The sequence below is a fragment of the Trachemys scripta genome, chromosome 6 (genome assembly GCF_013100865.1).
Source record: "Trachemys scripta elegans isolate TJP31775 chromosome 6, CAS_Tse_1.0, whole genome shotgun sequence".
NCBI classification, from domain to species: Eukaryota; Metazoa; Chordata; order Testudines; family Emydidae; genus Trachemys; species Trachemys scripta.
Genome location: NC_048303.1, coordinates 100,831,807 through 100,847,145, shown reverse-complemented (window position 1 = coordinate 100,847,145; position 15,339 = coordinate 100,831,807). Strand labels below are relative to the sequence as shown.

The 15,339-nt window shown below is 44.4% G+C and overlaps 1 protein-coding gene across 1 annotated transcript in view; it reads left to right on the top strand.

The window, feature by feature from the left end:
- The first annotated feature begins 5,237 nt into the window (after positions 1-5,237).
- Positions 5,238-15,339, top strand: part of SH3GL2 (SH3 domain containing GRB2 like 2, endophilin A1) — a 156,035-nt gene continuing 145,933 nt past the window's right edge. Inside the window, exon 1 of the mRNA XM_034774598.1 lies at positions 5,238-5,488. Coding sequence (XP_034630489.1) covers positions 5,444-5,488 — 45 coding nt within the window. The 5' untranslated portion in view covers positions 5,238-5,443. The remainder of the gene's footprint in view (positions 5,489-15,339) is intronic.

Here is a 15,339-nt window from a genome sequence, read left to right as displayed (position 1 = left end):
ATCCAAACCATTCATGAAAGTACCCCTTCTGCAAAGGGTTTTTCTCAGTGAATGGATCAAGAGTGTCTCTTGTTCCTAGTCACAACCAGGGTGAATCTCTATCTTAATGTTCCTTTTTCATTTCTAAGTGGTTTTGATTGATTGATTGATTAATTGATTGGTTCCTCTGATGGTTTTTCCACTGATAGTTTTGGAAGGGAGCAAAGCTGGTTAACTGAGCCTTGGATTACCTCACCAGCTGATTAGGGAGGAGTGATAACTACCTCTTGCTTGGATGGGCCATCTCTGAGGTCTACACAGCTGATGTTAAAGCGCTTTAACGTGGCCGTGTAGTCGTGGTTCCAGTGCTGGGAGAGAGCTCTCCCAGCGCTGTAATAAAACCACCTGTGTGAGGGGAATAGCTACCAGTGCCGGGAGTGCAGCTCCCAGCACGGTAGCACTGTCTACGCTGCCACTTTACAGCACTGAAACTTTCAGGGGGGTGTTTTTTCAAATCCCTGAGTGAAGAAAGTTTCAGCGCTGTAAGTGGCAGTTTAGACAACTCCTTGTCTACACTGGCAAGTTTCTGCACAGTAAAGCAGCTTTCTGCGTTGTAACTCCTGAGGTGTACACACTGCCAATCCACTTAGTGCACAGAAACTGCACAGTTGTAGCGCTGTAAAAAAAGCACCCTGACAAGAGGTGTACAGCGTCGCGGTGCCAGTGTAGACACTCTGGTAAATTACAGTGCTGCAATTGGCCTCCAGGAGGTGTCCCACAATGCCTGTTCTTGCCTCTCTGGTCATCGGTTTGAACTCTACTGCCCTGCCCTCAGGTGGCCAACCATCATCCCCACCCCGTAAATTCCTTGGGAATTTTGAAAGTCCCCTTCATTTTTGCTCAGTGATGCATGCAGTGGTCTCAGCGCAACTTTCCAGGTGACTATGCCTGCTCCATGCACCAGGTGATCCCCCACTTGGAGCAATGCTGAGCTGCTTGACCTCATTAGCATTTGAGCAGAGGGGGCTGTCCAGTCCCAGCTGTGCTCTAGCTGTAGGAATTATGATACCTATGGACAGATTTCTAGATGCATGATAGAAAGGGGCCATGACTGGGACACACTGCAGTGCAGGGTCAAGGTGAAGGAGCTGCGGAACGCCTACCACAAGGTGCAGGAGACAAACTGCTGCTCCGGTGCTGCGCCTACGAGCTGTCGGTTCTGCAAAGAGTGGACTGAGCCTGGAGGAGGAAATCTTGGACGAGGATGTGGAGGGGGACCCAGAGGCAGAGGACAACTTGGAGATCAGATATGCATGCCGTCAGGAACTCTTCTCTGCCCTGGGGGAGGCTAGCTAGTCAATGGGCGGGGTACATTGCTGCACACAGGCGAGCTGCATAAGGGCCAGGGTGGAAGCCGCAGTCTTGGAGAAGACCCTTCCTTGATTCACTGCTTACCCTCAGCAGTGAGATATCTTCCATAATGAACACAGCCTGTGGAAAATGTGGCGATAGGAATGATTATAAGGCCGCCCCTACACTGCTGGCTCTTCCCAAGAGCCACATGCCCAGTATACAGTAGGGTCCAGGAATGCTGATTTCCCCTGCTTCTGCAGTTACTCACAATTTTGGGGATCTTGTGGCTCATGTATGCTTGCCTGGGGTCAGCCAGTTAGTGACAGGTATGTGAATAATGGCTGTGTTTTAAATCACTGAATCAATGGTCTCTGTGTTGCAAACAATATTGCTTCTGTAAAATGTTGCATTTTGGCTTCAAAAAGATGACCTTGGGACCTCAGCCTCCCTCTTTATCACCAGCTGAATGGCTGCACAGAATTAGAAAGTGGCCATGAAGAACTAAGGAGGACTTTCTGTGTGATGTTATGATGCACTCCATGGCCGAAAAACAAGAATTGAAGGAGTGGCGGGACAGTGAGAAGAGGGACCGAAAGGAGAACGCAGCACTCCAGAACGAAGCAATGGAGCAGCTCTTAAATGTTATTGTGCACCAAGTGGACATGCTCCAGGCACTACTAGCACTGCAAACTAAGCAGTTCCGCACCCGTCCTCCCCTGCAGCTGCTGTTGCAAAACTCTTTCTCATGCACCCCCCAAGACACTGCCAACACACTCTTATCAACCTCCTGGCTCGAGTCTGTACCCACTGCATTCCACTCCTGCCCATCACAGTCCAGCCCTGCGGATTCCCACTGCACTTAACACCCATCCCTCTGCAATTTAACCCTGCTGAAGTACAGTACCCACTGCACTGTACTCCAAAGGAGAAGGTTGGATATGATACTAGGACATAGACAAATCTTTAACTATCCTGGGACCGCACCTCTTCCTGGGATCTTCCCTTCCCCCATCCCCCCTCAGTGCTGATGTGTGTTTTTGTTTGTCTCTCTCCTCCGGTGGTTGTTTTTTAATAAAAGAATTGTGTTGGTTTGAAAGCAATCTTTATTCCATTAATTGAAAGCAAACAGAGCCCTGCAAAGCAACAGGCAATTTTCTTAAACCTTCTTAATGCATTATCTGCACCAATCACAATCACCTCCTAGCATTACAACCACTGCACTCCCAAGCATAGCAACAAATATTAGTGGCTTTCAGCTTCAAATTGCTGCCTCAAGGCATCCCTGATCCTTATGCCCCTGTGCTGTGCCCTTCTAATAGCCCTGGTCTCTGGCTGTTCAAATTCAGCCTCCAGGCACTGAGCCTCAACGGTCCAGCCCTGAGTGAAGCTTTCACCCTTCCCTTCACAAATATTATGGCGCATACAGCACGCGGCTATAAGCATCGGAATATTGTCATCGACCAGGTCCAGCTTCCTGTAGAGGCAGCGCCAGCGGGTCTTTAAATGGCCAAAAGCACACTCAACAGTCATTCTCCACTTGCTCAGCCTGTTGTTGAACTGCTCCTTGCTGCTGTCTAGGTTCCCCGTGTATGGCTTCATAAGCCACGGCATTAAGGGGTAGGCAGGATCTCCCAGGATCACAGTGGGCATTTTGACTTCCCCTGCTGTGATCTTCTCTCTGGGAAGAAAGAAAGCTTGCAGCTTCCTGAACAGGCCTGTGTTCTGAAAGATGCGTAAGTCATGCACCTTTCCGGACCAGCCTGCGTTAATGTCTGTGAAATGCCCAAGGTGATCCACAAGCGCCTGGAGAACCATTGAGAAATACCCCTTCTGATTTTGTACTCATTGGCTAGGTGGTCTGGTGCCAGAATTGGAATGTGCGTGCTATCTATTGCCCCTCCACAGCTAGGGAAGCCCATTTGTGCAAAGCCATCCACAATGTCATGCACGTTGCCCAGAGTCATGGTCTTTCACAGCAGGATGTGATTAATGGCCCTGCACACTTCCGTCAACACAAGTCCAATGGTAGACTTTCCAGCTCCGAACTGGTTAGCGACTGATTGGTAGCAGTCTAGAGTAGCCAGCTTCCACAGTGCAATTGCCACATGTTTCTCCAGTGACAGGACAGCTCTCATTCTCGTGTCCTTGTGCCACAGGGCTGGGGCGAGCTCATCACACAGTCCCATGAATGTAGCTTTCCTCATCCAAAAGTTCTGCAGCCACTGCTCATCATCCCAGATGTGCATGATGATGTGATCCCACCACTCAGTGCTTATTTCCTGAGCCCAAAAGCGGCGTTCCACTGAGATCAGCACCTCCGTGAATGCCACAAGCAATTTCGAGTCGTAGCTAGTACACGTGGTGAGATCAATGTCGCACTCCTCTTGCCTTTATAGTTTAAGGAATAACTCCACTGCCACTTGTGACGTGTTAGAGCAAGCAGCATATTGGTCAACAGTGTGGGATCCATTCCTGTAGACCGAAGAGGCAGAGTTCGCAGTACACAAACTGCTGAAAGATGCGCATGGAAGCACAAGGATTGCTGGGATGCGAAGCAATTCATCACGGGGCATTGGGACAGGACCCAGGATGCCCCATGACCTCCTCCACCTTCCCACAACTCTTAGCGGCAGAAGAGGAAGAGATGCTCTGTGGGATAGCTGCCCAGAGTGCACCGCTCCAAATACCGCTGCAAGTGTGAACATGCTATTGTGCAGGCAGCTGACAGTGTGAACACACAACAGCAGTTTCCCTTCAGCGCTCTCTGAGTGGCGCTGTAACTCTGCCAGTGTAGACATACCCCAAGTCCATAAAGCCTACTTTCAATATAAATGCATTGCTCCTTAAATATTACCCATATGTGATGGTTGCTCTACTCACTGCTGGACAATTCTGGGGATTAGCTCAGTCAAGGCCACTGCCACTTCTAGTGGTTACACCCCATCAGTTTGTCTTCTGCAGCCTCTCTCTCACTCTCAGGAGCCGCAACTGTGCTCTTTGTGCTTCGGTCCTCCGGCCAGGTCATCATTGTGGTTTCCCTTTCCAGGGGGAGTCCATCAAGGTTCCTGCTCTCCAGCAGTCTCAGGTAGGCTTCTCTTTCACTGCCTCATGGTGCCACTCCCGCAGTGGCTGCCAGGGGAACCCGCCCTCTACACAGCAGCCAAGGTCCATTCCCTGAGCTGTTTCCATACCTCCTAGCCTTCCCCATTCCTCTGGGTTTGCCACGCTTCTCATTTCCCCCCTCCCTGGAGAACTTTAGTCAACTCATCTCTACAGCCGTCCCCAAACATGCCTCCCTTCTCCTAGGGAAGCACTACAGCCTTTCCCCACCCTGCAAGCTCTTACACACGTACTCAGTTTTATGCACCTGAGCAGAAAGTTAAACATTCACATAAGCATTTGAGGGATTGTGTCCTAAAGTGGCCAGATTTTCAGAGCTACTCCTATTCACTTGAGTGCTGAGTGGAGGCCAAAGATGCTGAGCCCCTAGGAAAATTAGGTCACTTTCATTTGTCATTTTAGGAGTTCAGGGGTCTGAAAAGTATGACCTCATTCTAACAACATCTGAATTCTGCCTCCGGCACATGAACAGTTATAGAAAAAGTGCTGCAAGAACTGACCCAATGAGGTCTTGAGCCCTGCCACACAGACATGGGGGCAGAGCTCCAAAGTAGGGGGCTCAGGATTTGGAAATCTCTCTCTATACATGCATTATAAATAAAGATCTCAGTCTGTTTGATTAGTTTTTTATTTTTAATTCCATGCTCTAATTTAAACAATTCTACAGCAGAGAAATCAGGGGCTGCTCGTGTCATATTGTGAAGAACAAACGGGGAAGCGGGGCTTGAGGACTGGAGAAGGAAACGAGGACTGGGATGACAGCTTTCTCTTTAAGAGGCTGGATTCCCTCTCTTTGACGTCAGGGTTTCTGCACCAAAGACTGGCATCTGATAACCTGTTCGCTGGGTTAAAGAGGATCTGAGAGCAGCGAGCGAGCGAAATCCCCCTTTCAGCTGCAATCAGCCATCTGGTCCTCGAGTCGCTCCCATCCTCTTAGCAGCAGCAGCAGCAGCATTCCTGAGCCCGGGGCGCTTCCTTGCAGCATCCTACCATGTCTGTGGCCGGGCTGAAGAAGCAGTTCCACAAAGCCACCCAGGTACAGGAGCGGGCTTGGCGAGCCCAGTGTAGGAAGAGGTGGAATGTCTCGTGTCTCCCCGGGGCCCGCTCCGCCGGGGCGGGGTAGGAAGTTGGAGCAGAGGAGAGTGGGGAGGGGAGAGGCTCTGCTGGGGGCGGGGGGAGCGGGCTCCTACAGCCCCACACGGGTGGGGGACACCGGGGGACCCTGGAAGCTGGAGCTCTGGTATGGAGCGCTGGGGGTGGGGGTGATGCAGTGCTCAGAGGCAATCCCTGGAGGGCGCAGCTCTCCGGGGTGGTCGGACCCAGTGATCCTGGGGCGGGGGGTCCTTGGCTTGCTTTGCCTCAGGGAAGTTGTGGGGATCCTGGCTGGTGCCATTGCTTTGAAAGCGGACAGCTGCCGAGGGAAGGAGTCAGACCCCCCCCCACACCCCTCGCCTGACTTGTGCGCCCCCCTGCACCCCCAGCTGATCTGCAGTATCCAGTGCGCTGCGAGGAATTGGGGAGTACGGGGGGAGGGGGCTGCGGGGGCTGTGCGGTTGGTCCCCCCCCAGGGCCGGTGGATCGGGCGCTGCAGCAGGTACCGCATCCCCGGGGAAGGAGGAGGCGCGCGCACAGGGGTCACTGGATCCCTGACTCCAGCCCTGCTTTGCAGCCGCAGCTGCATTATTTAGCAGGTAGAACCCAGGCTCGGATGGCAGCCGCCTCTGCTGCCGGGACCTGCGCTGCAGGCTCCTCTTTCTCGCTCCCGCCGCAGAGCGGCTTAGCAATTGAATTACTGTACTTCATGAGGCCCCGCTCTGCCTCCCTTCTCCCCCAGGATGCGCTTTGGTGCATCTGCCACAACTGCTCCCTGGGCTGCTTGGGGTATGATTTCATCGGTGAAAACTGCGCCAAGTTGTGTGGCCGCCTGTGAGATTATGTAAAGTCCTCCTCCTCCTGTGACCTTGTACTAGGAGCACTCTCTGAAATCTCCATCATATGAGCAGTTGTACAGTGTTCTGAACTGCTATGGTTAGCTTTCTCTCTCTCCCTCCTTTACCCTCCCAAAGGATTATCTGTGTTGGTTTCACTTGTTCCTTAGCTGCATAGCCCTACTCAGACCTCTGGCAGATTGATCTACAGTTAAACTAATTTAAGGACACACTTGCTTGATCTTTGAATCCCAAAATAGGCTTTACACAAATTTAAGAATTAATTTTGTTGGATTTCAGATGTCATATACACGCTGGTTTAGAAATCTGGCCTTAGAATAGGGATTTATAACATGGTGCGTCCGACAAGCCTGGGTTTCATTTGGATTTCTTCTCATTGTTTTTGTAAATCACCAATAAACTGTAATATTCAGATTACAGCCAATATGTTGGCTGGTGATGTGGTGTATGGTAAGGAGAACCAGCTGTGTTACCCCCAAAAATCTAGGGCACCCTGCCTATGCCCTACCAAGGGGGCAAGGCGTGACCCAGTCAATTTAGACACCCACACCCTTTCCCTTCCAAGGGCTCAGGATGTAAAGCACCTATCCTTACCCATGGGGCTCAGGAAGAAACCTGGGGAACCTAAATACCCGCCATTTCCCTCTGGGCTCAGGGCTTTCCGGGTCTGCAGAATGTTTTCCCAGTGAAAGAGCCTTAAACAGCTGTGCTCTAAACATCTATTTATTAGAAACACAGAATACATATGCCAAGCAAATCTCTTATGCTCACCACTCCCAATATACAGACAAGTTTTGCCCGATGGCCAGTCAGGATCCACTCATGTGGGGGTTCCTGGCGATGCCTCTGCACGTCACGGTCGTGCAGAGGGGTCAGAGTTCCAGTAGCTTGATGTTGAACTGCAATCCGGAAATGGTTCCCAAAGAACATTGTTTTTCATTTACATCATATAGGTAAAATGAGCTACATCCTTCAAATTTACTAAACCTATCACATTATCCCACACTCCTAAATAACAGAAATTTTAACCAATTACACACCAGCACCTATGTGTCCTCCTTCCTGCCCAAGTTTTTACATGTTATCATTCATGTCTACATTGTAACTTAGTTGTGACCCTCTCTGTTTATGCAGATGATCAACATAAAAACTCTGGTTAGAGCTTATTTTATCATTTATTGAGTCTCTTTCTGTATCTGTCCCAATTTCCCAGCACCTGGGTGTCTCTACTTTACACCCTTGGTGGTTATAACTCTCGTTAGGGACATTCCTGAGGTGGGGTTGCGTTAGCAGCAGCAAAACATTCCTTTTTTTTCAATTTTAATGGTGAACTCCCTGAGGCCTTGGCTACACTTGGCAATTCAGAGCGCTGCCACGGCACCTCTCCGAGGGGAATAGCTTGCAGCGCTGCGAGTGAGCGTGCAGCACTGCAGGCGCTGATTACACTGGTGCTTTACAGTGCTGCGCTCGGGGGGGGGGGGGGCTTTTTCCCCCCCCTGGGGGCAGCAAGTTCCAGCGCTGTACAGCGCCAGTGTAGCCAAGGCCTGAGTTTCACCCTTGGCTGATTTAATATGGAGGTGGGGGATTGATCAGGTCACAGGCCTACAGCTGCTGGAGGTGCTCTACGTTATTTTAGAGAGATCAGGATGGAAGTTTCACTTAAAATAGTACTTAAAATGCAATCTGTGGTCATAGTCTGATCTCATTTACAGTGGTGGAAATCCAGTATAGCTTCATTGAAGTCATGAAGTTACTCTGCTTTTACATTGCTGTGACTGACATTAATATTTGACTCTGTCTTCAATTCACCTATAAAATGGATAAAAATATCAGATGTTACCTATTAATCCACATTGTGGAGTGTCTTCAGGGAACAGCATAAGGCCATTGTAAATAGCCTCCAAAAGTAGGCTTGCAAAATTCAGTATGGCATAAAACCTTCTGGGAACCTGTGCCTTTTCTTTTTCTCATCTCTTTTAGGTTTCTAGGGAAAATGTGCCTGCTTTTTTGATCTATTGCAACAATTCCTTAACTCCATCCAGTAGAGGACTCACCCAAATTCTGGTTATGAATATAATGGTGTATATTGGGACCTTTATCGACAGCTGTGCGTAGAGCAAAACATTGCATCTTGTCATTCATGTCATACTGAGCTGCATCGTTTGTTAAATATCCTTCACATCAACCTGTCATGTTAATGACAGATGCACAGCAGTTACAATTAAGTTCCTGGGACAACCAACCATTATTTTCCCTCTATTTCCTCCAATACATATTAGAAGCCAAAAAAATCAACATCACTGCAGTGAAATCTAGTAAAGTAAAAATTCCAAAGTAAAACCCAAAGTAAAAATTCCAGTGCAGTACTAGCCAAATCTAAGGAGAGAGTATGTTGAAGCCAACTTTGCAATGGCAAAATTTACTCAGGTTCCTTTTTATAGTACACTCAAGAGAATCTTTTCATGAACAGTAGGAGTAAATAAGAAGCATTTCTGGATGGAGCATGCTACATGGGTGCACATATCCTGTGCTATCCTTCAGATGACATTCTCATACTATATCACTGATTCTGAGGATTCCTTTAAGCAGCAATACTGCCATTTATAAGTCGGAAGAGTTTGGACTAGCTGGAACCAAAATAGCAGTCTAATTCCAAATTTAGCAACCTGTCCACAGACCACCTAGGGATTTTGGAGGCCAATCCTGATTTATACAATTAATTCATACTCATGCCATGAAATGCCGGCATGAGTGAAAATTACTAATGAGTAAGAGTCACAGAATTGATCCCTTTATTTACTTGTTTTCACCCAGGCTGCTGATTGAGAAATCAAGGGCCCATCCCTGCCAACCCTACTCACATGAGAGGTCCCATTCATTAGGGTTTTCAGGATATGCACCTATATTTGCTATATGAATTAAGTCTATCAATTAAGAACAAACACCTTTTTAGTGGTTTTCACAGTTTGTAGGGAATCTACCTGGCAGGTATTACTTCCTATGGTAGCTTAATGGCAGATTCTTCATCACTGGTCATTTGTAAATCAAGACTGGTTGTTTTTCTAAAAGATTTGTTCTAGTTCAAACTGGAATTATTTTGGGGAATTTTTATAGCCTTTGTTATACAAGAGCTCAGACTAAATGATCACAATGGTCCCTTCTGGCTTTGGACTCGATGAATACCAGCTCACAAGTGACCTGTTTTGTTGCAGTGTACTCCCAAACCATACAGGGAATGTTTTAAAACTTTGGAACTTTTGATTTTGCTGTGTCCTCGCGTACTCTGTTTTTATACCTGTACTTTCCACTTTTTCACTGTTTTTTCTTGAATAGTTTTTCTCTTGAAAACACAGGATTAGTTTCTAAATATGTCAGTATGTTGCATGGACTAAATAATTTTATTTTCTAGATTTTAGCTAGGTCCTATTGTGGAAAATAGTATAGAATACATACAAGTGTCTGAATGTGCAAATTTTGCTTGAGAAATGAAATGTTTGAGATATTTACCAGCAAGATTACATTTCATTTGTTAATAGACCCTCAATTCTTGAAAATCTTTTTGTATACCATTAAGTTGTAAAGCAATTTTCTAGCTGTGTCCTTCAGGCCAGAGAAACAAACAGCATTTAATTGTTTTTGTACACTTCGACCTCTGAAGCTATTATACTCGTTCATAACATTATTCCCCTTTGTGTGTGTGTCTCTCTCTATCTCTCTCAAACACACACATACACAATTCCTGACTATAAGCACACTAATATTTCCCTATTACAAAATATAAAGCTTTTTGGCACTACTAAAAATCATGTTAACTTCATTTTCTTCTATGCAAAGGAGTTTATTGTACCGACCATAATTTCAAAATCATATGAATTAAATTTCGGTGTTTATCCAATTTCAACATTTTGTTTTTCATTCCTACTTTACTTTGTAAAATGGAAAACAAACAAAAAAAGTCTACAGAGTTTTACACACTGTGTATAAGGTATTTATTGGAATAAATTCCCTATATATTGAAGCCATTGCATCAAGAGCAGCAATAGTTAGTCAATGAAAAGTGGGGGCAAATTTAGCACTTGCTAGCAAGGAGCAGTGCAATTTTTTTTTTTTTCCATTCTGTGGAACAGTTTCTCTTCTAGCAACAGTTTTACTGCAGTGTAACTCTGTAGACGTCAGAGGAGTTACTCAAGATTTATACCTGTATAAATAAGGGTCTTCTTTCGTATGGCTTGCGTAGGTAGCAATGATTACAAATGTATATCTAGATTTGATAGCCAGCACATTGCCACGGCAGTGAACTGATGAATGTCCTTCAGACCCTCGGCAAAAGAGCGAAGGGGACACTCAGATATGATGTGCTCCATCGTTTGTGCCTGGTAACCACAGTCACATACAAGTGTTTGCCTTTTTTTTTTCATTTAAAGAGGGTTTGTCCACATCTCCCATGAGATGTCCTGATGTGATGCAACCTGCATCAGTCTTTCTGACATAAATCAAAACCTGGTGGTTGAAAGACCACAACCTTCATGTGGCGCTCCTGTTAAGTGTTGGTGTTTTTTGTGCTTTGTGCAAATTTGCTAACGTACCAATGTTGTCAACTGGCCACTGAACGTCGCATTACTGACCTTCCACTGAAAGTAGCAATGATATAAATGAGGGTGAGTCAGGCCCTCTGAGTGAATTTAATACAAAATTACAGAATTACAAAATATCTAGGCTGCTCAGTATGAAATTCATTAGTATTGTGCTCACACAGCACCTGAGGAACAAAGGTAACACCACTAAAATGTAACTTAAGCTACCATGTATCTGCTGTGAATACAATCTGCAATTGTACAGACTACTTCAAATATTTCCCCAGGAATATATAATGGGCAAATAAATGTCATTGCATCAGTTCACACTAAAGGGTCTGTTCTCCCCTAGATACACAAGCCTAGCTTCATTAATGTTATTGGGAATTATGTTCATATCAAAGAGAGAATAGACACCCTGCGTCAGTTTAAGAAATACTAGAGTAAATTTGGTTTTTGGCTGGCATTGATTTAGATGTAGGCTTACTAGCATGTAAAAAATGGAGTTGCTTTAAAGTAACCACAGCTTTATCTTTCCATGGTAGCCTGTACTGCATTGTATGGAATAAATCTGGTGTCTCAAACACACTATCAAGACTGAGTTTTTAGAAAAGTAATAATTCCATAGTGAAAAAAATTAACAAAAACACTGGCAGCTGAGTGCATCATTCCATCCCACCTGGGCACTAGTGATGAGTTTGAAGGGAGTCAATGAAAATGAGTGACATTTAAATGGACAGAGTGAAGGGAGTCACGTTACCCCATAAGGCCTGGGATTTGGCCTATTATTTTAAACTCGGCAATGTCCCTTTAAGAGAGAAATGTGTTTGTTTTTAATGTAGACATTGAAGCAGACTTGGATATGTATTCTTGTGAAAAAATATGGTAATTACTGAAAAAACATTTGAAGAAAAATACTTCCACTTTGACTGTATCATACATGTTGCCACTTTGCCTGTAGCTCTCAGTAACTTGTTATGAAGCAGGCCTGTTGGATGGTAAGTAAAATGTTTCTCCTTAAGAAAACAGCCTGTTAAAATGCTTGGTAACCATCTAAACTAAAAAACACTGGGTATATAATAAAAATCAGTTGGCATACAAATTAGGCTCTGATTCTGCAATTGCATCTACTCAAGCTGCACATAGCCCTGTAGACTTCAAAGGGATTCTGCGTGGGTTCAGTGATCTGTCTACACAGATCCAGTTGCAAGATTGGGTTCTTAGGAGTGATGGGTGTAAAGACTGAAATAATGAATGTTGTTAGGTACTGCATGTAGTGAGTGTTCTGGAAGAGAGTCGGCTCCATGGCACTGATCCAGCAAAATACTTAAGTATATGCTGAATCTTAAGCACATGAGTAGTTCCATTGAACTCTGATGAAAGTTCAGCTCATACTTCAAGGCTTGCTAGATCATGGCCCATCTGACCAAATAAAAAAAGAGATGCCAAGGTCAGAGCGTAATATTGTTTCTTCTGATGAGGAAAGGAAATCCAAGGACCGAAGCTATACCCTTCACATATTCAAAGTGCTTTGCACACCTGAATAATTCTCAAAACACCACTGTGGGGTAGGTAAGGGATTTACTATATTGTTAGCCCTCTTTTACAGATGAGGGATCTGAGTTAGAGTTTGTTACCAACATTTCTCAATGTGGGTGCCTAAATCCATATTCAGGGTCCTCAATAAAAGTGGCCTGATCCTATGAGATTCTAGTATCCAAATATCCCATTGACTCAAAGGGGAGCTGCGAGTGCTCAGCACTGTTAAAAATCAAGCTGCTTTTATTTAGGAGCCTAATTTTGGGCAACCAGGTTTAAAAATGTTGGCTCCATGACTTGTCTGAGGCCACCCTGGGGCTCAATAGCAAAGCCAGGATTAGAACCTGGTTCTCTTGATTCCATGCATAACCCATACGGCCTCCTGAGTATTACATAATATAAGATATGAAGGGGAAAGGGCCTGATCCAACTCCCAGTGAAATCAACAGGAGCTGCATCTTGCCCAGAACTAGTATGTATCTTGTCCTCTTTCCTTGTGTACCCCTCCACCCAAAAAAATTACAAAAGAGTTTTTATATTTCCACAACTTGTGTGAGCCTGTACTGGAAGCTGCACAATGTAGTATTCTTTCCAATATGGCTGTTACTTTGTTTTGCTTATAACAAATCATGCCATCTTGAATAAAAGCTTCTTGATGATACCTGACATGCTAAAATTCTGACCAAGTTTCCTTGGTCTATTAAGGCATTTGCAATGTGATGCTTCACATCACACCGCGGTGGGATCTTCTACTATTATCCTAAGGCAAGTGCCAGAAGCACTGTCATTTAGAACATCTAAAATTAGACTGGACAGAGCTCTAGTAAATGTACAAAATTGGAAACAAACTCAGATTGACTGGAGATAGATTAGGTGACCTAATAGGTCTTTTCCTTCTGTGATTTGTTATATGGGATAAAGTGGAAAAATTTGAGCTATACTTACTGTGACCAAGTATTTTGTGATAGGAAGATACTGAGTAAAGGTTGGAATACCTGTATAGGAACTGACAGACCATATCAAAGGGCCACATGCCGAAATCTTTGCTCAGTTCTGATTTAGTTCTTATTCAGGCACATCCCGTTGACAGAAGTGGGAATGTCTGTGTTAAGGAAGTCAAGATTGAGCCCCAAATTCTTTAGGTGGAAAATAATTGAACAGCTCTATTTGTTAATATGCATTAGCTTAAAAGCTAGGGCTTACATTTTCAAAATTGACAAGTGATTTTGGGTGCCTCAGTTTTGGGGTACTAATGAAATTTGTGGATGATACAAAGTTGGGAGTTATTGCCAATATGGAGGAGGACTAGAATATCATAACAAGTAGTGCTGTCAAGCAATTAAAAAAATTAATCACGGTTAAGCGCTCTGTTAAACAATAGAATACCATTTATTCTAAATATTTTTGGATGTTTACTACATTTTCAAATATATTAATTTCAATTACAACACAGAATACAAAGCTCACTTTATATTTATTTTTGATTACAAATATTTGACTGTAAAAAACAAAAAAATTGTATTTTTCAATTCACCTCATACAGGTACTGTAGTGCAATTTCTTTATCATAAAAGTTGAACTTACAAAGGTAGAATTATGTACAAAAATGCATTCAAAAATAAAACAATGTAAAACTTTAGAGCCTACAAGTCCACTCAGTACTACATTTTGGTCAGCCAGTCACCCAGACAATCAAGGTTGGTTGCAATTTGCATGAGATAATGCTGCCTGCTTCTTGTTTACAATGTCACCTGAATGTGAGAACAGGCGTTCGCGTGGCACTGTTGTAGTTGGTGTTGCAAGATATTTATGGGCCCAATGCGCTAAAGATTCATATGTCCTTTCAAGATTCAACCACCATTTCAGGGGACATGCATCCATGCTGATGACGAGTTATGCTCGATAATGATACAAAGCAGGGTGGACTGATGCATATTCATTTTCATCATCTAAGTCAGATGCCACCAGCAGAAAGTTGATTTTCTTTTTTGGTGGTTTGGGTTCTGTAGTTTCCGCATCAGAGTGTTGTTCTGTTAAGACTTCTAAAAGCATGCTCCACATCTCGTCCCTCTCAGATTTTGGATGGCATTTCAGATTCTTAAACTTTGGGTTGAGTGCTGTAGCCATTTTTAGAAATCTCACATTGGTACCTTCTTTGCGTTTTGTCAAATCTGCTGTGAAAGTGTTCTTAAAACGAACATGTGCTGGGTCATCACCCGAGACTGCTATAACATTAAATATATGCAGAATGTGCATAAAACAGAGCAGGAGACATACAATTCTCCCCCCAAAGGAGTACAGTCACAAATTTAATGGATGCATTATTTTTTTAACGAGCATCATCAGCCTGGAAGCATGTCCTCTGGAATGGTGGCCGAAGCATGGAAGGGGCATACGAATGTTTAGCATATCTGGCATGTAAATATCTTGCAATGCTGGCTACAAAAGCGCCATGCGAATGCCTGTTCTCACTTTCAGGTGACATTGTAAATAAGAAGCAGGCAGCAGCATCTCCCTTAAATGTAAACAAACTTGTTTGTCTTAACGATTGGCAGCATAAGAAGTCGTACTGAGTGGACTTGTAGGCACTAAAGTTTTACACTGTTTTGTTTTTAAGTGCAGTTATTTAACCAAAAAAAATAAAATAAAATCTGCATTTGTAAGTTACATGTTCATGATAAAGAGATTGCACTACAGTACTTGTATGAGGTGAATTGAAAAATACTATTTCTTTTATTTATCATTTTTACAGTGAATATATTTGTAATCAAAAATAATAATATAAAGTGAGCCTGTGCATTTTGTATTCTGTGTTGTCATTGAAA